General features: G+C 43.2%; 1 protein-coding gene across 1 annotated transcript in view; it reads right to left on the bottom strand.

Annotated features, from left to right (window-relative positions):
- Positions 1-275: 275 nt before the first annotated feature.
- Positions 276-22,382, bottom strand: part of PIGG (phosphatidylinositol glycan anchor biosynthesis class G) — an 80,885-nt gene continuing 58,778 nt past the window's right edge. The window contains exon 13 of the mRNA XM_058823748.1: positions 276-2,151. Coding sequence (XP_058679731.1) covers positions 1,926-2,151 — 226 coding nt within the window. The 3' untranslated portion in view covers positions 276-1,925. The remainder of the gene's footprint in view (positions 2,152-22,382) is intronic.

Genomic DNA, 22,382 nt, shown 5'->3' on the forward strand with positions numbered 1-22,382 from the left:
ATTTGATAAAAGAGATATACTAGAAGCAAAAAAAAAACCCACAAAAAACAAACAAAAAAACCTCACCCAAACAAAAGAAACCAACCAACCAACCAAAAAAAAAAAAAAAAAACATAAAAAAACCCAAACAAAAAAACCAAACAACAAAAAAGCAACAACAAAACAACAACAAAAGACAAAAACAAACCCAGAAGGAAGCAATAAAAGACCTTGTAAATGTCATCCCACATTGTTTTAGGATTCTGTTCACCAGAAGCTCTGCTCTATGCCTTCCATCTCTTTATTAGCAACCTCTTCCACTGATTTAAATGTCTTATAAACATAATCTGTATGAATTTTAGGGAGGAATGCTTACAAATTAACAATGTAAGTAAACAGAGAATATGTTGATAATGCCAACATGGCTGCTAGCCAGCAGGTAACCAAAAAAAAAATTGAGCATTGGGAAAATGGTAGATGTACATTCACAAATACAAACTGGTTTAAATAACCATAATTGCCAGTAAAATGTGATTTATTAGAAGTATTTAATTTTCAATCTTCCAGCAGGTCACAGTAAAGGACATTAAGATGGAGTATTCTCTCCTTCAGGTAATGAGCAATATGCTGCCAGTATATTGAAAATTTTAGTTGTTTTATAGCTGAAAAAATATTTCATTATGAGTAATCAAGATGGCCTAGTATTAATGTATAAAAACTAAAGGCCTACATTTTGAGATCTGCATTATCTGTAACATGAGACAAAAAGCGCATCAGTTATTTTAACTGTGCTGTCAGCTATATAGGTCTTGAAAGCTTTATTTTTCCTTATTTGTAACAAAAGTTAAAAGGTCTGCTTCTATTCTGATATACCTCAAATATAGAGTAACTCGATGGACAAAACATGGACAAAACTAAGAAGTAAAAAGACCCCACATGAATACTGACAGTCAGTATAGTCATTAACATGTATCTTCTTTACAGAAGAAAGGAAAAACAACATTGTCAGAAATTAATCACAGCAATTACAGAAATTACAGAAATTAATTCAAGTGAGATGGCTAGACAGGTCACTAGGAGGGTGGTGATGCAAACTGCAAACACACCTTTTACACATTTTATTCTGCTGCTAACTTAATCCATTAAACTGTTTTCCTGTTTACTGCTCAAAACTCTGTACCCATGTGTGGAAAACATGATCAAATGTTCAGCATAGCAGCACCGACCTGATTTGTCATTTATACATTGATAAGAAGAAACAACATTTTAGCCGTGAATGGACTCCATAAAAGATTCCTTACTTTGTTAGACCATAAGTGTTTCTTATTCAGTGTCTGAAGTGCAGATCGAAATCCATTACAAACAATGATGGCACTCATCCTACAAAGAAAAATGCTGCTTTTAAACAGAAATGCTTGCTGCTTATGCAAAACAAAATCTCTTACCTGGGATGTTTGTACACTAGAAGTTTCAATGCATCCACTAGAAAGAAAACAAACACAAAAATTCCCTGAAGCTAATGGATTCAGGATCTTTTGAACAGCACCTAGAAATTCTGCACATTTTTAGGATTCTGTAGTCTAAGAAAGTAAAAAAATTATATGCACACAGGATTTCTTCTGTGCCTATGAGGCACTGGTCTGTATCTATATCAAGATGTATATTTTCAAATTCAAAACATGTAATATCACCAATCTGTTATTTGGGAAGTGCTATAATGACAGCTATAGAACAAAAGGTATCCTTGAAAAGACAGTTTATTTCAATTCAACATTTCTAAAGCAAGCTCAGTTTTAACACAAGACTGATCTTGACTAAAATAAACAACTCTTTTAACAATTTACTCTTCAAAATCTCCACAACAATTTAAAGCCAGTATTTTCCTTCTTCCAATCCAGTGGCACAGTGGACATTGCAACGCAGAACCACACACCACACACCCATTTTCAGTCTTGCACTTTGTAGGAGTGGTTCTGATCCATTGCTGTGAAGAACAGGCAGACAGCAGCTGTGATGAACACATGCACTCCCTCGTAGAGGAGCTTTGGCGAGAAGACGCTCCATATGAACAGGTGGTAGCGCAGACCTGTCACCAAAACAACGTAGATGGCAACGGGGATGGAACGCATCAGGGCGTAGCAGAAACAGCCGTGACCCACTGCTGCAGAGTTCCTGGGAACAAAAACACAGGAGGTCATTCTCAGACAAACTCAGAAAAGACACCTGAGTTCTCCCCCTCTGCAGCATTACTTCACAGCACAAGGAGTATTCAGAGATCTCCACTTTGTTTTAGGAAACTGATTGTTAATGCAATGATGAACCAATAAAATTTGTTCTTGTCACCTCTATATATCCTATAACGTGTATGTCAGATGTAAGCATAGATTATAATAAAGGTGCCCAGTAGTTCACTTCAACCTTATATTGTTCTGTACTTTAATGTATTTTATTCTAATTGTCAAAGTTTCCATTAAGCAGTTTCAAGACCGCTTTGTCTCCTGTTGGATTTATAGCGCCATTCCACCAAACCTGAATGGTAGGAAGAAGAGAGGACAACAGTACTTCTCACAAAGCTTCTAACCTGTTCAACACACAATCAGATGGAGCATGCAGCCCCCTCTTAAAGGGCATTAAACTTGTCAGAGTGCACCACTGCCCCTATAGCCAGCAACACTGTACAGAACAACATAAAACCCGTGCTATTGGAAAGCTTCACAAAGCTAACTAACATAACAACATTCTCCAAGTACCACATTCTAAGGCTCACAGGAGTGATACACTGCATTCCTGTCACAGGTGCTTAGCTCAGCTGGGTCCACTGCATACCAAGAAATGTCTGCCCCACGATATTTGCCACATCGATGTATTTTGGTGGGTGACAAGAGTCAAATGAAAATGGAAGTGAGGTGTTCTGCACTTTGATTGTCCTCTCTCTCCTGAGGCACCAACTCAAAGCAATGCTGGGTTGGCCCCTGTTTAATTTCCCCAAAATACATCTGCTGAGATTAATTCACACTAAATTCAGATGTTTACCCCTTCAGATAAAAGGAAGGAAAAAACTATTTCACTGGAATAATAAGCGAACATTTTCCTCTCCCCCTCAAAATATTTTACATAAGCAGTTCCCAAAAGAACACACTGGCAAAGAGTGGATATGTTTTACAGCGAAATCCTGATCTGAGAATCTGTTCTGCTCCTCCCAGTTTTTAATTCTAATCTTGTTCCAAGTAATAAAAATTTAACAAGGCTAGCACTTCTGCAAAATGTTAATTAGTTACTTATGACTAAGTAAGCTACAGAACGCAGTATTTTATATAAACCATTATTTCTTCAAAACTTCTTATTTTTAAAATAAAAATAACTTGGATACAGCCCTGTTTTCCAGTGAAGTCAAGATCTAAATTCCCACGGCTTTCAGTAGAAGGAAGAACAGGTAATGAAAGCAGTGTTTTAAAATCAAGAACAGCAGGCATGAATGACTGAAAAACATATATTCAGTTCACAGAAAACTATTTCCCTTGCTGCTTAGCCAAGAAAACTGAGACTTGGGAGTGAATTAGACTGCTCCTTGCTTCGCATAACTATCTTAATCTTCAGTGAGCTTGTGTAAATAATCAACTTTATATTTAATAACTGATTTTATTGACAAGGATTAAACAAAGTTCAGTTCACTCAGTCTTAGCTGTTTTGATGCTGATATGAGTTCAAACAGTATTTGTAGTAAAATAGTATTTGTAATAGTCAGATGACCACTGAATAAACAGAGGAAATGGCTTTTCAGTCAGACAAACAGGCATTTTTAAAAATATTTTCTAGAGTTAAAAAATGCACTTAATAGATCGTATAGATTAATCTCCAGGTCAATGATCCAATTCTTTCTGTATTCTGATATCATAAAAACAGCTAACTGTTTTCTGCTTACAGGATATCTCTACTTACAAAAGTTCTCAGCATTCACTTCAGTTCTCAAGATAACACTGACACATACCTTTAGAGGGAATATTGGACAGTTTTGCTGTATAACTCAGTGGCGCAATTTAGAGAAGGCAGCAAAAGCACACTGTATCCACAAAGTTAAACTGTTAGTGGGGTTCAGCAGCAGAATAATTGGGTTTATCTCAGAGCTGGTGAAAGTGTTCACACATGCATCGTTGCGGACAGAGCACTGGAGTGACTGAGCAGAAGCAGTGAGACCTACCCTGATCCTAAGGCAACAACTTAGCACATCATAATCCTTTTCTCTTACTTTGGCCAGGGACAAAATTTGCACAGCGAGTAGTAATATCCTTTGTGTGCTCCTTCTTCTCATTCTACAGACACAGTGCACACAGCATCTCCAGGCCACAAGGAAGGCAGCATCCATGGATTAGGCAGCTATTGATAACATGACCATGACAATCCAGCTAGTTCTGCCAGTTTCTGAGTTACTCCGAACTAATTCACCAGAAGAACAGAGAAAGCTGTCTGTGGGATGCCACCCATGTATGCTCATGTTTATGATCTGGACCAGCCAGTAATGAACAAGCTTGCAAATTCTCAGTGCTGTTTCAATTAAAATAATGGAAGACTACAGGACACATCTAAAGTATCAAACTGTAACTAATCCACACTGAGTCGTTCTTCAGCAATTAATACCTTTCATAATTTAAAGGAGAAGAGCACAGACAGGTATAAACTACCTCCATGTTCTGACAAAAACAGCCCACTATTAAGGCCTCTGCACAATGCAGGAGTAACAAAAAGGAATACTCAGCTTCTAATAATCATCTCATCTAGAAAGTCAGCTTATGGGGACTTGAAAGAGAGACCCATATGTGTTACAGATGACAAAGCATATCCAAACTTCATGTGAGATCCCGGAAAAAACGTTTTTTGAGAGTTCTGAAGCAAAGAACACTACAGATTAAAATCACTAGACATGCTGTAATTAGAATGCAAACATTAAGTATGGTCTAGAAAACATTGGCTTTCAGCAAAAACTGTCTCTTAACAGAAAATATTTAATGTGTAGTAAAATATGCCCAAGAAACTGTTATATTAATAGGTTTACCTCTTCTTTTGATATCCTAAACCCTAGTAGTAGATGTTCCATCAACAAATTTTTCACCTCTCAATCCATCTCTAAGGTGCCACTCAGTAATGCAAGTCTTGCAAAAAGAAAAAAAACTACAATGTAAAAAAAAAAAATCCACGCTGAAAAAACCCCCACAAAACAAAAAACCCCAAACCACTATTTTCTTGTGAAAACATGTCTCATAGTTATACAGAATACTTGGCAGTTGGTGGCAACAAGTTTTGTAGCTTAAAAATCAAGAAAAACATCTCCGCTAACAGCCCTACAAATGCATCCACAAGGAATTTTAAAATAATCTTTACAGTGTTTACAGTGTTCCAACCCTTTTTCCAACACACCATACCAAATAAACAGCATAGAAACATGCAGGCATATGAGGGTGGAATACCCTAGCACTGTCGCTCTTCTGGGGCTGGAAGAGGAGGCTCGCTCTGGAGGGTTTCACTGCGAATGTGCTGAGTCCTTTCAATGCAAGTTACCCTCTAGCATTTCTGCCCTTCCACCCCCCCTTTTCTAGTTGAACATCACTGCCTAAGTTATCTCCTACTGGAGATCCTGAATTTGCCTATTTGAAGGCAATTTTTACTGTATTAACATCTTCTACAGTATTAAGTGGCACTTCTCTTTCTAGGCATTCTGCAGTTTCAAAGATCTCCCTGTTTAGTGCCCTCTGAAAAATACTCAGGATTTTGTTCATCTGCCCCATACATACTAATGAAGGGTTGCACTCAGAAACAAGCTGTGTAGCATTCCAAATTTCTCCATCATCTTAGTGTATCTGCAATGTGTATCTGCAATTTCTCTGATCTAAGCAAGTATCCATCAGTTCAGCAGCAAGAACAAATTTGCTGTATCTCTCCCACATGTCCCATTCTCACTTAGTATAATTCTACAACACTATTTTAGATTACAGAACACAATCCTGCGTTTTCATGGAAAAACACCTTATATATTTAGCAGTTCCAAAGGAATCAAGAGTCCTCTGGAAATTTACATGATTAATTCTGGTAGAAACTATCAATCAGAACAACAGTTTTAATGCTATGAAGTCACGATTTTTGTCACCACACCCTATCAATGGATAGATGTCAAAAATGGTGCTTGCCAGGAAGATAAAAGGGCTGTAAAGTGTATTCTGCTGCCATGGAAATGAGGAACTTGGGGAGGACTAATTTTTCTCTACCCTCTGCATTTTTTTCCCAGTAAGAAAGGCAGAGAAGGTACAACTACCTGAGCAAGGTCATGTCTGTGGCAGTAAGTTACAGGGGACTGTAGGACATGTGGATTGTAGTACAGCGTTCAGCAGGTTCTCACACCGACTTAGCTGTAAAAAGCTATTAGGACTTAAAATTTCAATTCTCTTGATTTCAGCATCAAGAGTATGAAAAGTAGAATTGTATCAATGTTTTTTCCTGTTCTCACTGCTGGCATAATCAGTTGTGCTGTGAGCTTCATGTCAGCAAAATAAGCAAAAAAAACCCCCAACAAAACAAAACAAAACAAAACAAAACAAAACAAAACAAAACAAAACAAAACAAAACAAAAACCCCATATACACACACAAAGAACCCAAAACAAAAACATACACACACAAAAAAAAAACCCTGAAAAAACCAAACCAAACCAAAAAACAAAACAAAACCAAAAAAAACCCCACAAAAACCAAAACAAAACAAAAAAGACAATAAAGAAAAAAAACACTAAACCAAGTCAGTCTACTCCTTTGACACTGTCCCAGATTTTATTGCAGTAAGGTATAACCAAGCTATCCTAACAAGCAAAACACAAACCCTAAATATTTGAAAGCCCAGCATCAGTCAATTTTCTGTGATGATTCTTCCAAAATTCACTGAACACTTCATAAGGTTTCCAGTAGGAAAAAAACCTGAAGCATTTTACAATGGCGTCATACATGCAAGGAAAAACAAGGAAATTCACAGGTTGATTTTCTATTAAGGTGCATCTGCACAATTTCCTGCCCATCTTTGTAAACAAACAGTTATTCTTCATGACCTTAGCTAAAGGTGTAAAGAAAAATTGCATCCGACAATTGTTATTGACAGATGGGATCTGAAGAAATTTAACACAGACTGTTAGTGTCCAAGTTATTCAATTAAATTCAAATGTAACATGTTAAAATATACCAGTATACCAAGACATATTGACAGTGACACAAGGCATTTCTAGAAAGGTAAAGCACAATTTATTTAAGCGTGGATAGGAAACTGGCCAGCAAGGCCAGAATAGGTGGTAATCTGTGTTTTTTACTCACTGCGGCAGTCAGTCACAAGTAGGGTATCACAGTGAATGCTACTGAGCCCCAAATGGCTGAACATTTTCATAAATACATGATTAATTCTAGATAAATTATGTCTAGATGGTGAGGACTTGAAAACACCTCTGCTAATGTGCTGTTGGGCACTAAACTGGGCGTTGAGGTGGACAGAGTAGAAGGGAGAGCTGTCTTACAGAGAGATCTGATCAAGACCTATATGAAGTTTCACAAAGCCCTGCACCCGGGTTGTGGGCTAGGATGCACTGACTGGGAAATAGTGCTTTCAAAAGGGACCTGGGGGTACTGGGGAAAACAAGCTAAACACAAGTCAGCAGAGCACTGCTGCAGCAACAGGCAAATCATGTTCTGGGCTGCATTCTCGAGGGCACTACTAGCAGGGAGAGATGTGGTTAGTCCAACTCTACTGAGTGCTTGTCAGGCCATATCTGTAGTACCATGTTCAGTTCTGTTCCCCACCCTTCCAAAAAGACATGGACAGGCTGGAGGGGCTCTAAAGAAGGACTTGAGAGCATGAAAGAGTTGTACAACATAAGACATTAGAAGTTAAGTCTCTTCTTCATGGAGAAGGCTCAGGGAGACTTTATCACAGCATTCCTGTACTTTATTATTTCAAGATGGCAACAAAGGATGGAGATGCTTTCCTCACCAGGTGGCACATGGAGAAAATATAGGGCAATGGGTACAAGTAGCACTGGGAGAGGTTTCATCTCAGTATAAAAAAGATATGTTCTATAGTGAGAACTATCACTCACAGATACAATCTTGCCAGGGATCTGGTAGAGTTCCCCTCATTGCAAATTCTCAAGACAAGACTGGACAGCATGCTAGATAATCTCATGGACGCTCCTCTTCCCAGAAAAGGTTGGACCAGATGATCTTTTAAGGGCATCTCCAACCTGGGGTGTCTTGTGGTTCTGTGAAGCAATTCTCACTCTTCTGCACTGAGGGTAGACTCAATTCTTTCTCGTGTTTTTTCACTACAGTAACTATTTTTAAACTTACGACTTAAATAAAATAACAGCTCTCTCCTCAAATTACTCCTGCCATCCCAGTAACACACACATTCAATAAGAATTTGTTAACTTCAAGAAAAGGTGTGAGAAAAGAAGATAGAAAAATCCTAGATAAATGCAGAATGACAGTATGTCATGCACAATCCTATCCACAGCTACCAGAACCAACCAGTTATGTTGGTCATGGAACAGAGGAGAACAGTAAAGTAATGGAGAAAAAGGAAAAAAAACTTGTAAGAATAGTAGGACTAGGCCAATACCAGCAAAAGTACAGGTTATATCTAGAAACACTGCTACAATAAATAGGTATAAGTGGTATAGAGGTAAAGAGGTATAATAGGGACAATAAAGAGGTATATAAGCAAAGCTATGCAAGTATGACCCTCTCTTTCCAGCAGGGCTCTTCTGAAGGACTCTGCTTGTGCTTGAGCAGCAGCAATAAACAACTCAGAGTCCAACATCATCACGCAGCTCTTGCTGATTTAAGAGAGGAAAAGAAGTTGGTACTATTCTCCAATCTGTTTCAGAATAAATAGGGAGGAATATGCAAAATACTGAAGAGAAAGGGACAATGGAATAATTTCTTCAGTGAACTGTGCATTCATGCATTGTATCAGAATATTACTCCCAACTTTCTTCACAGCTTTTTCTAGCACAATGCACAGCATATTCATCTTCAGAGACTTTTTATTCCTTGTGGTGCAATGAGATGCCTTCTGGGATTACACAGGGATATTCTTAATAAGCCCAAGTGTCATACACACTTTTTACTTAGGCAAGTTTATAGGAGTGTTGGACTTCTTAGTAATTCAGCTTTGTCCAAATTACTTTTAAGAGCAATACTCAGCATTGGGATAAAGACTGCAGAGCCCCACATACCTCCTCTGGGGAAGCAAAATGGATTACAGCATGATCTGTAGACCTAAGACCTCTGCAAGGATGGAAAAGATGAAACGCTGCTAGTAACATTAAGTGCAGAAGGAACGCTGAACAAAATGTAACTAATTGCAAGATTAATCTGATGTTTTATGAAGATACCTTGATTAGTATCTGCAGATCCTCCTCCTCTTTGGACCCCAGCTGAGAAGAAGACAAATCAGAACAGGATTTTTCATGCCCTAGTTTTGGTGATACTGTAATTGGAATGGCTCTGAGACAGAAAATGTAAACAGACAGAACACAACTTTCAGAAGATTGCAGTTGTTAATTTGCAGAAGGGAAAGGAGGAGGGAGGGAGGGAGGGAGGAAGTGGCGGAAGGAAGGGGCGGAAGGAAGGAAGTGTCGGAAGGAAGTGTCGGAAGGAAGGAAGGAAGTGTCGGAAGGAAGTGTCGGAAGGAAGTGTCGGAAGGAAGTGTCGGAAGGAAGTGTCGGAAGGAAGTGTCGGAAGGAAGTGTCGGAAGGAAGGAAGGAAGGAAGGAAGGAAGGAAGGAAGGAAGGAAGGAAGGAAGGAAGGAAGGAAGGAAGGAAGGAAGGAAGGAAGGAAGGAAGGAAGGAAGGAAGGAAGGAAGGAAGGAAGGAAGGAAGGAAGTGTGGGAAAGAAACAAGTGTGGGAAGGAAGTGTTGAAAGGAAGGAAGTGTCGGAAGGAAGGAAGTGTCGGAAGGAAGTGTCGGAAGGAAGTGTCGGAAGGAAGTGTCGGAAGGAAGTGTCGGAAGGAAGTGTCGGAAGGAAGTGTCGGAAGGAAGTGTCGGAAGGAAGGAAGGAAGGAAGGAAGGAAGGAAGGAAGGAAGGAAGGAAGGAAGGAAGGAAGGAAGGAAGGAAGGAAGGAAGGAAGGAAGTGTCGGAAGGAAGGAAGGAAGGAAGGAAGGAAGGAAGGAAGGAAGGAAGTGTCGGAAGGAAGGAAGGAAGTGTCGGAAGGAAGGAAGGAAGTGTCGGAAGGAAGTGTCGGAAGGAAGGAAGGAAGGAAGGAAGGAAGGAAGGAAGGAAGGAAGGAAGTGTCGGAAGGAAGGAAGGAAGGAAGGAAGGAAGGAAGGAAGGAAGTGTCGGAAGGAAGGAAGGAAGTGTCGGAAGGAAGGAAGGAAGTGTCGGAAGGAAGTGTCGGAAGGAAGTGTCGGAAGGAAGGAAGGAAGTGTCGGAAGGAAGGAAGTGTCGGAAGGAAGTGTCGGAAGGAAGGAAGGAAGTGTCGGAAGGAAGTGTCGGAAGGAAGTGTCGGAAGGAAGTGTCGGAAGGAAGTGTCGGAAGGAAGTGTCGGAAGGAAGTGTCGGAAGGAAGTGTCGGAAGGAAGTGTCGGAAGGAAGGAAGGAAGGAAGGAAGGAAGGAAGGAAGGAAGGAAGGAAGGAAGGAAGGAAGGAAGGAAGGAAGGAAGGAAGGAAGGAAGGAAGGAAGGAAGGAGTGGGGAACCTATGTTGACTGAGAAAGACCAAGAGAGTGTAAAAGTGATAAACATTCACAGTAGAGACAAGGGACACTTGAGCAAATCAGAGGTAAAGTGTGTATGGGAAAGTGAAAGAGCCTGTCAGAGAGGGAATGCACGCAATAGAGCAAGAAACTGAGGAAAAGAAAGTACATGAGAGAAATATGGGAGAAAGATGAAAAACAACAGGGAAAAGGAGGGAAAGCATACCAGGAACACACTGAATGTGTCTGTGGGTGTGAGCAGATGGGGACGCCAGAGAGAAGATTAGAAAGTATGTGCACAAGAGAGAGGAAAGGTGTAACAGAAAGAATGAAAAGGTGTCAGAGAGGGGACACGCACGGGAAAATGGATGAAAAATGAGAGAGAATTTACATACAAGATAATTTTATTAGGAATACACATGTGGAATCACAAGCATGTGACAGAGCAGGAAAGTACACAAATGAGATGGAAGGTTTCAAGTCAGCACTGGAAAGGAGAAAAATGGCTGCATAAGGGAGGGAAAGCATGCCCAGGAGAGGGAAAGTAAAAGCGAGTAATAGAGAGGAAGCGTAAGACTGTGAGATGGGGAAAGTGTACCAGAGAGGAAAAACCCATGCAGAAAAAGGGGGACACACTATAGAGAGAGAAGGAAAGCACGCATGCAAAGAAGTAGAAACTTAAAAGATGAGTAAATCAACAACAGAGTATGAGGCAGAGAGGGTGGGGTAGCATACACAAGGGAGCAAAGTGTACAAGGGCAAGCAAGGAAAACTGCAGCAGACCAAAGGAAAAGCACATGCAACAGAATTCTAGGAATTGAAAGCATTAACTAAAAGGAAAGCATAAAAACAAACAGGGATGGAATGTGTGAAAGAGGGATGGAATGTGTGAAAGTGACAGAAAGCATGAGCAAAAGAGAAGAGGGGAAGTGAAAGAGCAAGTGAAGACATGGGTAAGAAAAGGCAGTGTGCATGTAATTAGAAAAGTACAAGCAAGAGAGACTGGGATACTGCTCAACTGAAACTAAATGTGGTCAAGAGAAAGCAATAAAGGCCATGAAGTACAAAAGAGAAACAAAATATGTGAGACAACCCACAAGGAAAGGAAAAAAACATGTAAGGAGTGCCATAGGAATAGAGAAATGCATATGCAGAAGAGCGGGAGGCAAGACAAGCATGGTAGAAAGGGAAGAAGCTCTGTGAGGCAAGTCTGAGAAAGCAAGGAAGAAAGTGATAGAGTGTGTGAAAAAGTAAAAGAGGGTAAGAAGGTGAAAGATGTCTGATAGTGGGAGCCAAAGGTACAGTGGGTGGGAGGGAAGGGATGTCCAGAGAGGGGTGAAGGGAGAGGGAAAGACTCCAGGAAAGACAGACTGATGGAGAAGGAGCATGTGGGAGTGACAGAACCTGTGTATGCCAGTGAGTGCCAGGGTGTGTGAGAGGCAAGAGTAAGGAAGCAAGAGAAGGAGTGCTAGGGTGAATTTTGGAGGGTAAGTGAGGGGGCAGCAAGATGAATTAAATTATGGGAGAGAGAAATGCAGAGAGAGGGAACTAGCAAGTAGACAGTGAGAGAAGTGCTACTGAGTGAGAGACACACAAGAAGCACAACCAGGTGGCAAAGTGAGAGAGCCCACGATAGAGGGAAAAGTGTGGGGAAGATGGAGACAAACAAGAAATCATGCAAGAGGGAAGGAAAACAAGAGAAAGAGAAAGAAGGGAGAAGGGAAAGCAAAAGGGATAAAAAAAAGATGAGAGAGAAGGAGGAAAGGGGCACAGGAAATTGACAGTAGGAGTAAGAGAAGAAGTACAAGCAGAGGAGAGGAGAACTGTGTGCTTTGTATAGCAATGCAAGAAAGGGAGGCAGCAGAAGAGCAAAGGGACAGAGGGCAAGGGTGTGCAAGAGAAAGAGGATACATACAAATGAGTGAAGACATGCAAGCAAAGGGGTCAAAGAGCATCCAAGACAGAAAATGCACACTCAAGAGAGAGGACATGAACACTGAGGACAGCAGTAAGGGCATAGGCCAGAGAGGGAAACATACTGTGAGAAATGTAAAGCTAGAGGAAGTGTGAAGGGCAGCAAGTGGGACAAGGACAGAGAGCAATAGAGAGGGAGGTAGCAAGCAAGGGGGGAAAGCATTAGACAGAGGCTGGAAGGATAAGCAAAAGGGAAATCCAAGAGTTAAAATGTGAGAAAGGTGAGAAAGCGTGAGAGAGGAGGTTAGTGAGAGAGAAAGACTTAACACAAGATAAAAAAGGGAACAGTATAGCACAAGGGGAAGACAAAGCATGCAAGGGAAGCAAAGCATTAGAGACTGAGCACAAAGTGCACGTCCAAGACAAAAACCACATACCAGACAGACAATAAAACTGAATGACAGCATGAGGGAAGATGTGTGTGACAGAGGGAATATGGATGAGGTGAAGATGGGGAAGAGGTGTGAGAAAGTGCAAGGTGAATAGAACATGACATCAGTAAATCATGAAAAGTTATGGGAAGCACATGACAAAGAGAGGCACGGCAGGTGAGAAGGAAGCAAATCATATACTGCTGGGAAAGTGTGTGAGAAAGACGAGGCAAGTGACAGAGGGTGGAAGTTGAAAAAAGAGAGAAGTAAGGGGGAACTGAGGACAATAAGAAAGAGGGAAATGAGGAGAGAGGGAAAGCTAGAGAAAAAGAGAAGGAACGAGACAAAGGTGTAGTGACAGCAAGACAGGGAACAATGACACTAGACAAGACAGAAAGCACAAGTGGCATTGAAAGTGCAAACAGGAAGGGTAATTTTGTGAGACAGAAAGCACATAAGAGAGGAAGGAAGACACAGAAATGAAGAATAGCAATACACGTAAGAGAGGGCAGTGCCAGAGAATGAGAACAGCAAGCAAGAAAAAGCATACATGGGAGATAATGTAAGCATGACAGGCGGAATTTATGTGAGAGAGGAAACACATGAGAGTGAGGAGGATGCATCTGAGAGGGAGGCTGTTGAGACAGATAGGTGCACCACACATGGGTAAAATACACACAGAGAGGAAAAGGGTGTGGGAAGCCTGTGAAAGGGCAAGTGTGAGGGAAAAAAAGTAGAAGAGGCAAATGACAGAGCCAAAGGGAAAGGGATAACAAAGGGAAAAGAGAGGGATACTTAGGGAGAATGACAGAATCACAGAATTAACTAGGTTGGAAAAGACCTTTGAGGTCATCAACTCCAACCTATGAACTAACACCACCTGATCAACTAAACCATGGCACTGAGCGCCACATCCAGTCTTTCTTTAAACATGTCTAAGGATGGTGAATTCACCAACCTCCTGGGCAGATAGTTCCAGTGCCCAATCACTCTTTCAGTGAAATTTTTTTTTCTGACATCTAATCTTATCTTCCCCTGGCGCAGCTTAAGACTGTGTCCTCTCGTTCTGTCAGTTGTTGCTGGGGAGAAGAGACCTATCTGGTTACAAACACCTTTCAGGCAGTTGTAGAGAGAGGTAAGGTCTTCCCTGAGCCTCCTTTTTTCCAGGCTAAATAACCCCAGCTCTCCCACCATTCCTCACAGGACCTGTGTCCCAGACCATTCACCAGCCTCGCTGCCTCCCTCTAGACACATTCAAGCATCTCAACATTCTCCCTAAACTGAGGGGCCCAGAACTGGACACAGCACTCGAGGTGTGGCCTCACCAGTGCCAGTACAGAGGCAGAATGACCTCCCTGCTCCTGCTGGCCACACCATTCCTGACACAGGCCAGGATGCCCTTGGCCTTCTTGGCCCCCAGGGCACACTGCTGGCTCATGTCCAGCCGGCTGTGGACCAGCACCCCCAGGTCTCTTTCTGCCTGGGCCCTGTCCAGCCACACCATCCCCAGCCCGTGTGCTTGCAGGGGGCTGTTGTGACTCAAGTCTGGGACCTGGGACTTGGACTTGTTAAACCTCATATCCTTGGACTCGGCCCATCCATCCAGCCTGTCCAGGTCCCTCTGCAGAGCCCTCCTACCCTCTAACAGATCAATACTTGCTCCCAGCTTGATGTCATCTGCAAATTTACGGATGGTGAACTCAATCCCCTTGTCCTGATCATCAATGAAGATATGAAACAGGACTGACCCCAGCACAGACCCCTGAGGGACACCATGGTGACTGCCCACCCACTGGATGTGACACAATTCACCTCCACTCTCTGGGCCCGGCCATCCAGCTGGTTCCTAACCCAGCAAAGAGTGCTCCTGTCCAAGCCATGGGCTGCCAGCTTTTCCAGGGGTGGAAGTCCTGTGGAGAGATGGTGTCAAAGGCATTGCTGAAGGTCAGGTGGAGAACATCCACAGCCTTCCCCTCATCCACCAGGTGGGTCACCTGGTTATAAAAGGAGATCAGGTTGGTCAGGCAGGACCTGCCCCTGCTAAATCCATGCTGGCTGCATCTGAGCCCTGGGCCATCCTGGAGGTGCCACGTGACCACACTTGGGATGATCTGTGCCATTCTCCTGCCAGGCACAGAGGTCAGGCTGACAGGTCTGTAGTGTCCTGGACCTTCCTTCCTGCCCTTTGTGTGGATGGACATCACTGACCAGCTTCCAGTCATCTGAGACCTCCCCGTGAGCCAGGACTGCTGGTAAATGATGCAGAGAGGCTCACAAGCTCATCTGCCAGCTCTCTCCTCCCCCTGGGATGGCCACCGGGGCCCATAGACTTGTGAGCATCTAAGTGGCTCCGCAGGTCTCTGAGTGCCTCCTGCTGGATAACAAGGGGACCATTCTGCTCCCTGTCCCCACCTACCAGCCCAGGAGGACAGCTGTCCTGAGGACAACCTGCCTTTCTGTTAAAAATTGAGGCAAAGAAGGTGTTAAGTATCTCTGCCTCTTCATCACCTTTAGTTACTAAATTCCCTCCCACATCTAATAGAGAATGGAGGTTATCCTTGCATCTCCTTTTGCCATTAATGTATTAAAAATAACATTTTTTATTTTCCTTCACAGAAGTGGCCAGATTGAGTTCCCATGGGGCTTTTGGCTCTCTAATTTTTTTTCTACATGACCAAATAAGCAACATTTCCCTTAAACATTTCCTGAGACACCTGACTCTCCTTCCAAAGGTGATACACCCTCTTTCTTAGCCCCTTCACAAGTTCTTTGCTCATCCAGGCTGGTTATCTTCCCCGATGGTTCAATCTTTTGGCACATAGGGGACAGCCTGTTGCTGTGCCCTCAAGATTTCTGCTTTGAAGCATACCCATCCATCCTGGACCCCTTTATTTTTAAGGGCTCCTTCCCAAGGAATTCTCTGAGTAAGTCTCTTGAATAGGCCAATGTCTGCTCTCTGGAAGTCCAGTGTGAACTTGACCCCCCGCTCCTTGTTTCACCAAATACTGAAAACTGTAATTTCCATGATCACTGTGCACTGGGTGGTCTCCAACCACCACAGCTCCCACCAGCCTTTCTCTGTTTGCAAACAGCAGGTCTAGCTGCTGTTAGGCTCGCTCACCAGCTGCGACAAGAAATTGTCCTCCACACACTCTAAGACCCTCCTAGACTGGCTCTTCTCTGTTGTGTTAAGTTCCCAGAAGGTTAAAGGCACCTACAAGAACAAGGGCTGGTGATTGTGAAACATTTTCCAGCTGTCTATAGAAAATATCATCCACCTCTTAATCCTAGTTGGGTGGTGTATAACAGATTCCCACCAGGATGTCAGCCTTGTTGGCCTTTCCCTTGGTTCTTAACCATAGGCACTCAACCATATCATTACTAATCTCAAGTTCTGTGGTATAAAGAGCCCCCCTAACATACAGGGCTATCCCCTTCCACCTCTTCTCCCTTTTCTGTCCCTTCTAAAGATGTTGTAGCCATCCATTGCAGCGCTCCAGTTATGCAAGTCGATCCACCACATTTCTGTAATGGCAACAAAGTCACAACATTCCTGCTGTACCATGGCTTCCAGCTCCTCTTGTTTGTTACCCACGCTGCACACATTAGTGTACATGCACTTCAACTGGGCTGCTGATTTCACCCTTGACTCAGGCTTACCACCCATGGGCTTGTTTGTGGAGAGCCTAGTTGCATCTACTTCCCCCTCTGAACGTAGTTGAAAGCTCTCTAAATGAGTCCTGCCAATTCATGTGCTAGAATCCTGCCCTTAATAGATAGATGAAGCCCATTTGACTCCAGCAAGCCATGTGGTGTAAAAGCAGCCCCATGATCAAAAAACCCAAAATTCTGCTGATGGCACCAGCCTGCTTGGTGAAAATGTGGGTTCGCATGTTCCTTTCATCATTTGCCCTGCCACTGAAGGGACTGAGCAGAACACCACTCTACCCCACCAACCACTTGACCCAGAGCCATGAAGTTCCTTTTAACTGCCCTGACACTCCTCTTTTCAGTCTGATCACTGCCAGCCTGGAGTATCAGCAGAGGGTGATCAGAGGGCTGAATCCGCTCAGGGAGTCTCCTGGTGATATCCCATACCTGGGCCCCAAGGAGGCAGCAGATCTCCCTGTAGGATGGGTTTGGTCAATATACAGGGTCCTCTACTCCCCTCAGAAGGGAGTCACCTACTATGACTACTTTTCTTTTTAATGCTAGTGATCCATTTGACAGATGAAATGTAATCTGGAGGCTCTCCAGGCAGATTATTTTCTTCAATATCATCTGGCTGACCCTCTGGATCCAGGCCTCATACCTGTTCTGTATGTGGCACCTGGGCAGGTAATGAGGGTCAGGAAGAATTTTTTATTAAGTCCCCAAGAAGGAACCCATTTCCATTCTCCTTCATCAGAGGTCTCCTCCTTCTGCCTGATTGTAGGAGGCACAGGGGTCCTCTGGCTCCTGGTGGGCTTCTCTCACAGATGGAAGGGTGAAACTCCACAATATTTCCCTTTCACTTTCCGTAATACTCCTTAGTCTTTCAACTTCCTCCTTAGCTTGACCACCAGACAGGGGAGATCATTCAGCTGTTCACACCGCAGGCAGGCATCATCCATCCTTTGGTACTTCTCACAGGCTCAAACACTCCTTACAGGAAAGGGTCTGGACAGATGTGTTGGGGGGTTCTGTTTGGGTTGGCACACTTTTACTAGCTATGGCATCGTTTAGAGACCATTGCTGAAAAAATCCCAAAACTAACTAACCAACCAACCAAAATAAAAACTCCACTAGGAGGATGACTGCCACCCTGCCTGCACAAAGTGCCACGCTGCTCCCTCAAACACAGGCCACACCCTGTTCACCATGCTCCTTAGAGCCTTCTTTTGATTGCACCTCTGCACCTCCCTGCGTCTGAATGGCTGCTGAGAGGAAGGAGACCACCTGCTCAGCTCCCTTTGAGAGAAATCTGTGAGGAAAGGGGAGAACGAGCACATCAGGGAAGAAAAGCGTGCCTGAATGGTATGGGAATGGGAAGAGATCAGGGGTAGGGAAAGTATAAGCAAGAGATGGCAAGCATGAGCAAGAGGGAAAGTGAGCACATCAAAGTAGAAAAATGTGTCTGACATGGAAAAGCAACCAAAGGGGAGGAAAAAATGAGAGAGAGAAGAAAGAGTGAGAAGAGGGAAGTGCAAAACAAAGTAACAACACTCAAGAGAGTCAAAGCATGTGACAGAGGGACAAAGGGCATGTCAGAAGCAGAGAGAGGTGAAGAAAGTAAATAGGGAAGACCATATGAGAGAGTGAATGTGAAAGGGAAAACATCTGAGATAGAGTAAAAGGAGGGTAAAGAGAGTAGGGAAATGGGAAGATCAAAGGAGGGAGGGAGGGAATTTGGAGACAGAAGAGAGAAAAATACACAGGGAAAGTGAAAGCAAGAAAAAGAGAAGCCAACAGGATGACAGCAGGGAGGAAAAAGTGAGGAACACAGAAAAACAGAAAAGAAATATATAAAAGCGTGAACATTCACCAAAACATAAGGGAAAAGCAAACCAAGAGAGAAGCAACATGTGTTTGAGATGTTATGTATGTGAGAGAAAGCAGATGTGTTTAAGTTTACAACCTTAAACAGGAGGGCAAGGTCTGTGAAAGAGAAGGCTGATCAGAATGGAAGAGAAAGAGCCTCTACAAAAAGGAGACAGTTTCTTTGGGAAGAGGAAAACATGGCCAAGAGGGAGGCAAAGGTTGAGAGGCAAGAGGGAATTGACTGAAAAAAGCACACTGCTAAGAGGGAAAACAGGGAAGGATAGAGACTAGTGGAATGCAAAGAGGAGTCCAGAGAAAGCCTAAGACAAGAAAAGACAAAAGCAGAAGCTACACAAAGGGAAGAAGAGAGTGAGACTGAGAGGTAGTTTGTGAGGAGGGGAGGGAGAGAAAACACATCTAAGACAAAGAAAAAGCCCAAGAGACAGATGGATAGAGAAAGGAAGGCAGTGGAATGCCAAGAGCAGGAAATAGTAAGCAGTGTAGGGAAAGCACAAGCAAGGAAATGAAAGCATGAAGGGAAAGTGCATGCAAGAATGTGTCAAAGAGGTGGGAAAGCACATGAGGAATGGAGAAAGTGAAAAAGGCAAAGCAAGGAAGAATGTAAAAAGGCAAATATGGGAAAAAACATCATGCAAGTGAAGTGAGTGAGAGGCAAAATATGTCTGGAAGACAAGAAAAGCTGCAGGGCAGAGATACAAATGAGAGAGGAAAAGCCCATCTCATGGAGGCAGAAAGAAAGGAAACAGCAGAAGACATGAAGGAAGAGAAGGACAGAGGTCAAAGAGACACAGATTGATGGGGAAGAGGGAGGCAAAAGGAGATGCAGAGATGGAAAGTTCAGGAGGGAGAGGAATGGTTGAGGGTGTGACTGAGAAGAAGGGATAATGAGTGAGCAGGAGAGAGAAGTACAGTGAGGCAAAGAATGAGACCGCAAGTGACACAAAGGGGATAGTGAGAGACAGAAAGCTGTCATGAGACAAAGTCCAAGGAGAGAAAAACTGAAAGATGGAAATGCATGAGAGAGAAGAATGTTAGACACTATAAGAAGAGAGACTAGGAGAGCAAAATGCCTAAATCGACACAATGACTGCAAAGCACAAAAGACAAAGCCGCAAAATGCATTTGTGGGAGACAGAGTGGCAAACCACACACAAGAGTCAAAATGCACATACACAAGAGACAAAGCATGAGTGCAAAACACTGAGGAGAGAGAGAGAAAGAGGCGGAAGGAAGGAAGGAAGAGAGAGAGAAAGAGAGAGAGAAAGAGAGAGAGAAAGAGAGAGAGAAAGAGAGAGAGAAAGAGAGAGAGAAAGAGAGAGAGAAAGAGAGAGAGAGAGAGAAAGAGAGAAAGAGAGAAAGAGAGAGAGAGAGAAAGAAAGAAAGAAAGAAAGAAAGAAAGAAAGAAAGAAAGAAAGAAAGAAAGAAAGAAAGAAAGAAAGAAAGAAAGAAAGAAAGAAAGAAAGAAAGAAAGAAAGAAAGAAAGAAAGAAAGGTGAAGCACATGACACAAGGGACAAATGAGGGAACAGCAAAGCATGTGACAGATAAAGCCCACATGAAAGACAGAGAGTATGTGAGAGAAAAGGCAACGTGTGTAAAGATGACAACATGCAGAAGGGAATGAAAGATACATAAGAGATGAAGTGTACAAAGGAGGGAAATGCATGCAAGAAGAAACACAGAAGTGGAAGCAAAGGTCAAAGCACAAGAACAAAGTGACAGAATAAGAAAGGGAAGTTCAGAGTTACAAGGAAAAAAATGGCACATGAGAGAGGCACAGCACAATATTCAGGCGAAAGGCAAGAGAGGCAAAGCACGCAGAAGAAAGCAAGCACTGGATAGCAGGGAAAGCATGAGAGGGAATGTACATGCAGAAAACATACAGAGTCATTTAGGCTGGAAAAGACTCTTAAGATCTTTGAGTACAACCATGAACCCAGGTCAAGTCCACGCCAAACCATGTCCCAAAGTGCCACATCTGCACATCTAAATACCTCTAGGGATGGTGACCCAGCTACTTCCCTGGGTAGCCTGTTCCAGTGCCTGACAATCATTTCAGTGAAGAAACTTTTCCTTAACATCCTATCTCTAAACTTCCGCTAGCCCAGCTTGAGGCCACTTCCTTTTGTCCTATGACTTGCTGCTTGGAAGTAGAGACTGACCCCCACCTAGCTGTAACTTCCTTTCTGGTAGAGAGCCTCCTTTTCTCCAGGCTAAATAATCCTATTCTCTAAACTGCTCCTCATAGGACTTGTGCTCCAGACCCTTCACCAGCTCCACTGCCCTCTCTGGATATGCTCCAGCCCCTCAATATCCTTCCAGTAGTGAGGGGCCCAGAACTGGACAAAGCACTCAAGGTGTGCCCTCACCGGTGCCAAGTACAGGGGGACAGTCACTGCCCTGGTCCTGCTGGCCACATTATTGCTGATACAGGCCAGGATGCCATTGGCCATTGTGACCACCTGGGCCCTTGATGTTCTATGAGTACCCCCCTCCCAGTCCTTTCCCACCAGGAAGCTTTCCAGCCATTCTGCTCCCAGCCTGTAAGGTTGTTGTGATCCAAGGCTAGGGACCTGGAACTTGGTCTTTTTCAGTATCATACCACTGGCCTAGGCCCATCAATCCTGCCTGTCCAGATCCTTCTCCAGGGCCTTCCTGTCCTCCAGTAGATCAACACTTCTACCTAACTTGGTGTCGTGACTTAATCCCCTTGTACATATCACTGATAAAGATAGAGATGAGGGGCAGGCAAAGCAAAGCACATGAGAAAAAGGCAAAACCTATCAGAGAGAGAGAGGGAAATGTGGGTGCAGACATAAAGAGAGAAAAAGCTTCACAGTGAGAGGGGGAAGAGATGCAGGAAAGGAACAACAGAGAGGAGGAAGAACAACTGGAGATAATGACAGAGGGGAGGGAGGAAGGGAAGCCACTCTGCTTTGGGAAGGACTCTCAAAAACGCTTGAAAGACAGATAGGAAATCCCCAAGAAAGAGGAAATGCAAATCTAAGAGGGAGGAAAAGCAGGTTCAAGACAAGCCAAAGCAGGGTATATCTGGGACAAGCTCTACAGATTTAGAAGAAAAACTATAGAGGCGGAAAGGATAGAGAACGAGTGAGAAGAAGAAAGCACAAGTGAGACACTGCAAGCTTAAGGAGGCATACTGCATGCAAGAAAAGTATGTCTGTCAAGAGAATACATACAAAGGAGAAAGTAAAAGATAAAGATACACAGAATGAGGGAGGGAAGTCCTAGTGAAAAAGGCATGTGAAAGAAGAAGGGTGAGGGAGAAGATGAGGGCCCAGGTAAAAGATTTAACAAGGGGCAGAGAAGGACAGTGCAAGTAGTTTGGATTTGAAAGTATCTGAGTGCATGTGAAAGCTGGAAAATCTGTGAGGCATGGGAAGGCATGCAACAAGGGAGAAAAGCTGCAAAAGGGAAAGGAAGACACAAAAAGGATAAACAAGAGACATAAGGATGCACAAGAGAAAGAAACAAGAGACCAAACATGCACAAGAAAGCAAGAGAAAAACAAAGCACATTCAAATGACAGAGGGAGAGCATTTGCGTGCTTGCAAGAGGGAGAAAGTGCATGAGCAATGAGAGTTGCATGCGTGAGAGGGGGAAGCATACAAGGGGGGAGCTGCAAGATGGGAACACTCAAAAGAGGAGAGAAGTGTGCCAATCAGGAGAAGAGCATAAAGGTGAGGGGAAAAGGCAAGAGAGAGGGAGAAAGATGTGTGAGAGAAGGGGAGAAGTGTGTGAGAGAAGATGTAAAGAGCACATAAAGCAGGAAGAACACA

The sequence above is a fragment of the Ammospiza caudacuta genome, chromosome Z (genome assembly GCF_027887145.1).
Source record: "Ammospiza caudacuta isolate bAmmCau1 chromosome Z, bAmmCau1.pri, whole genome shotgun sequence".
NCBI lineage: Eukaryota > Metazoa > Chordata > Aves > Passeriformes > Passerellidae > Ammospiza > Ammospiza caudacuta.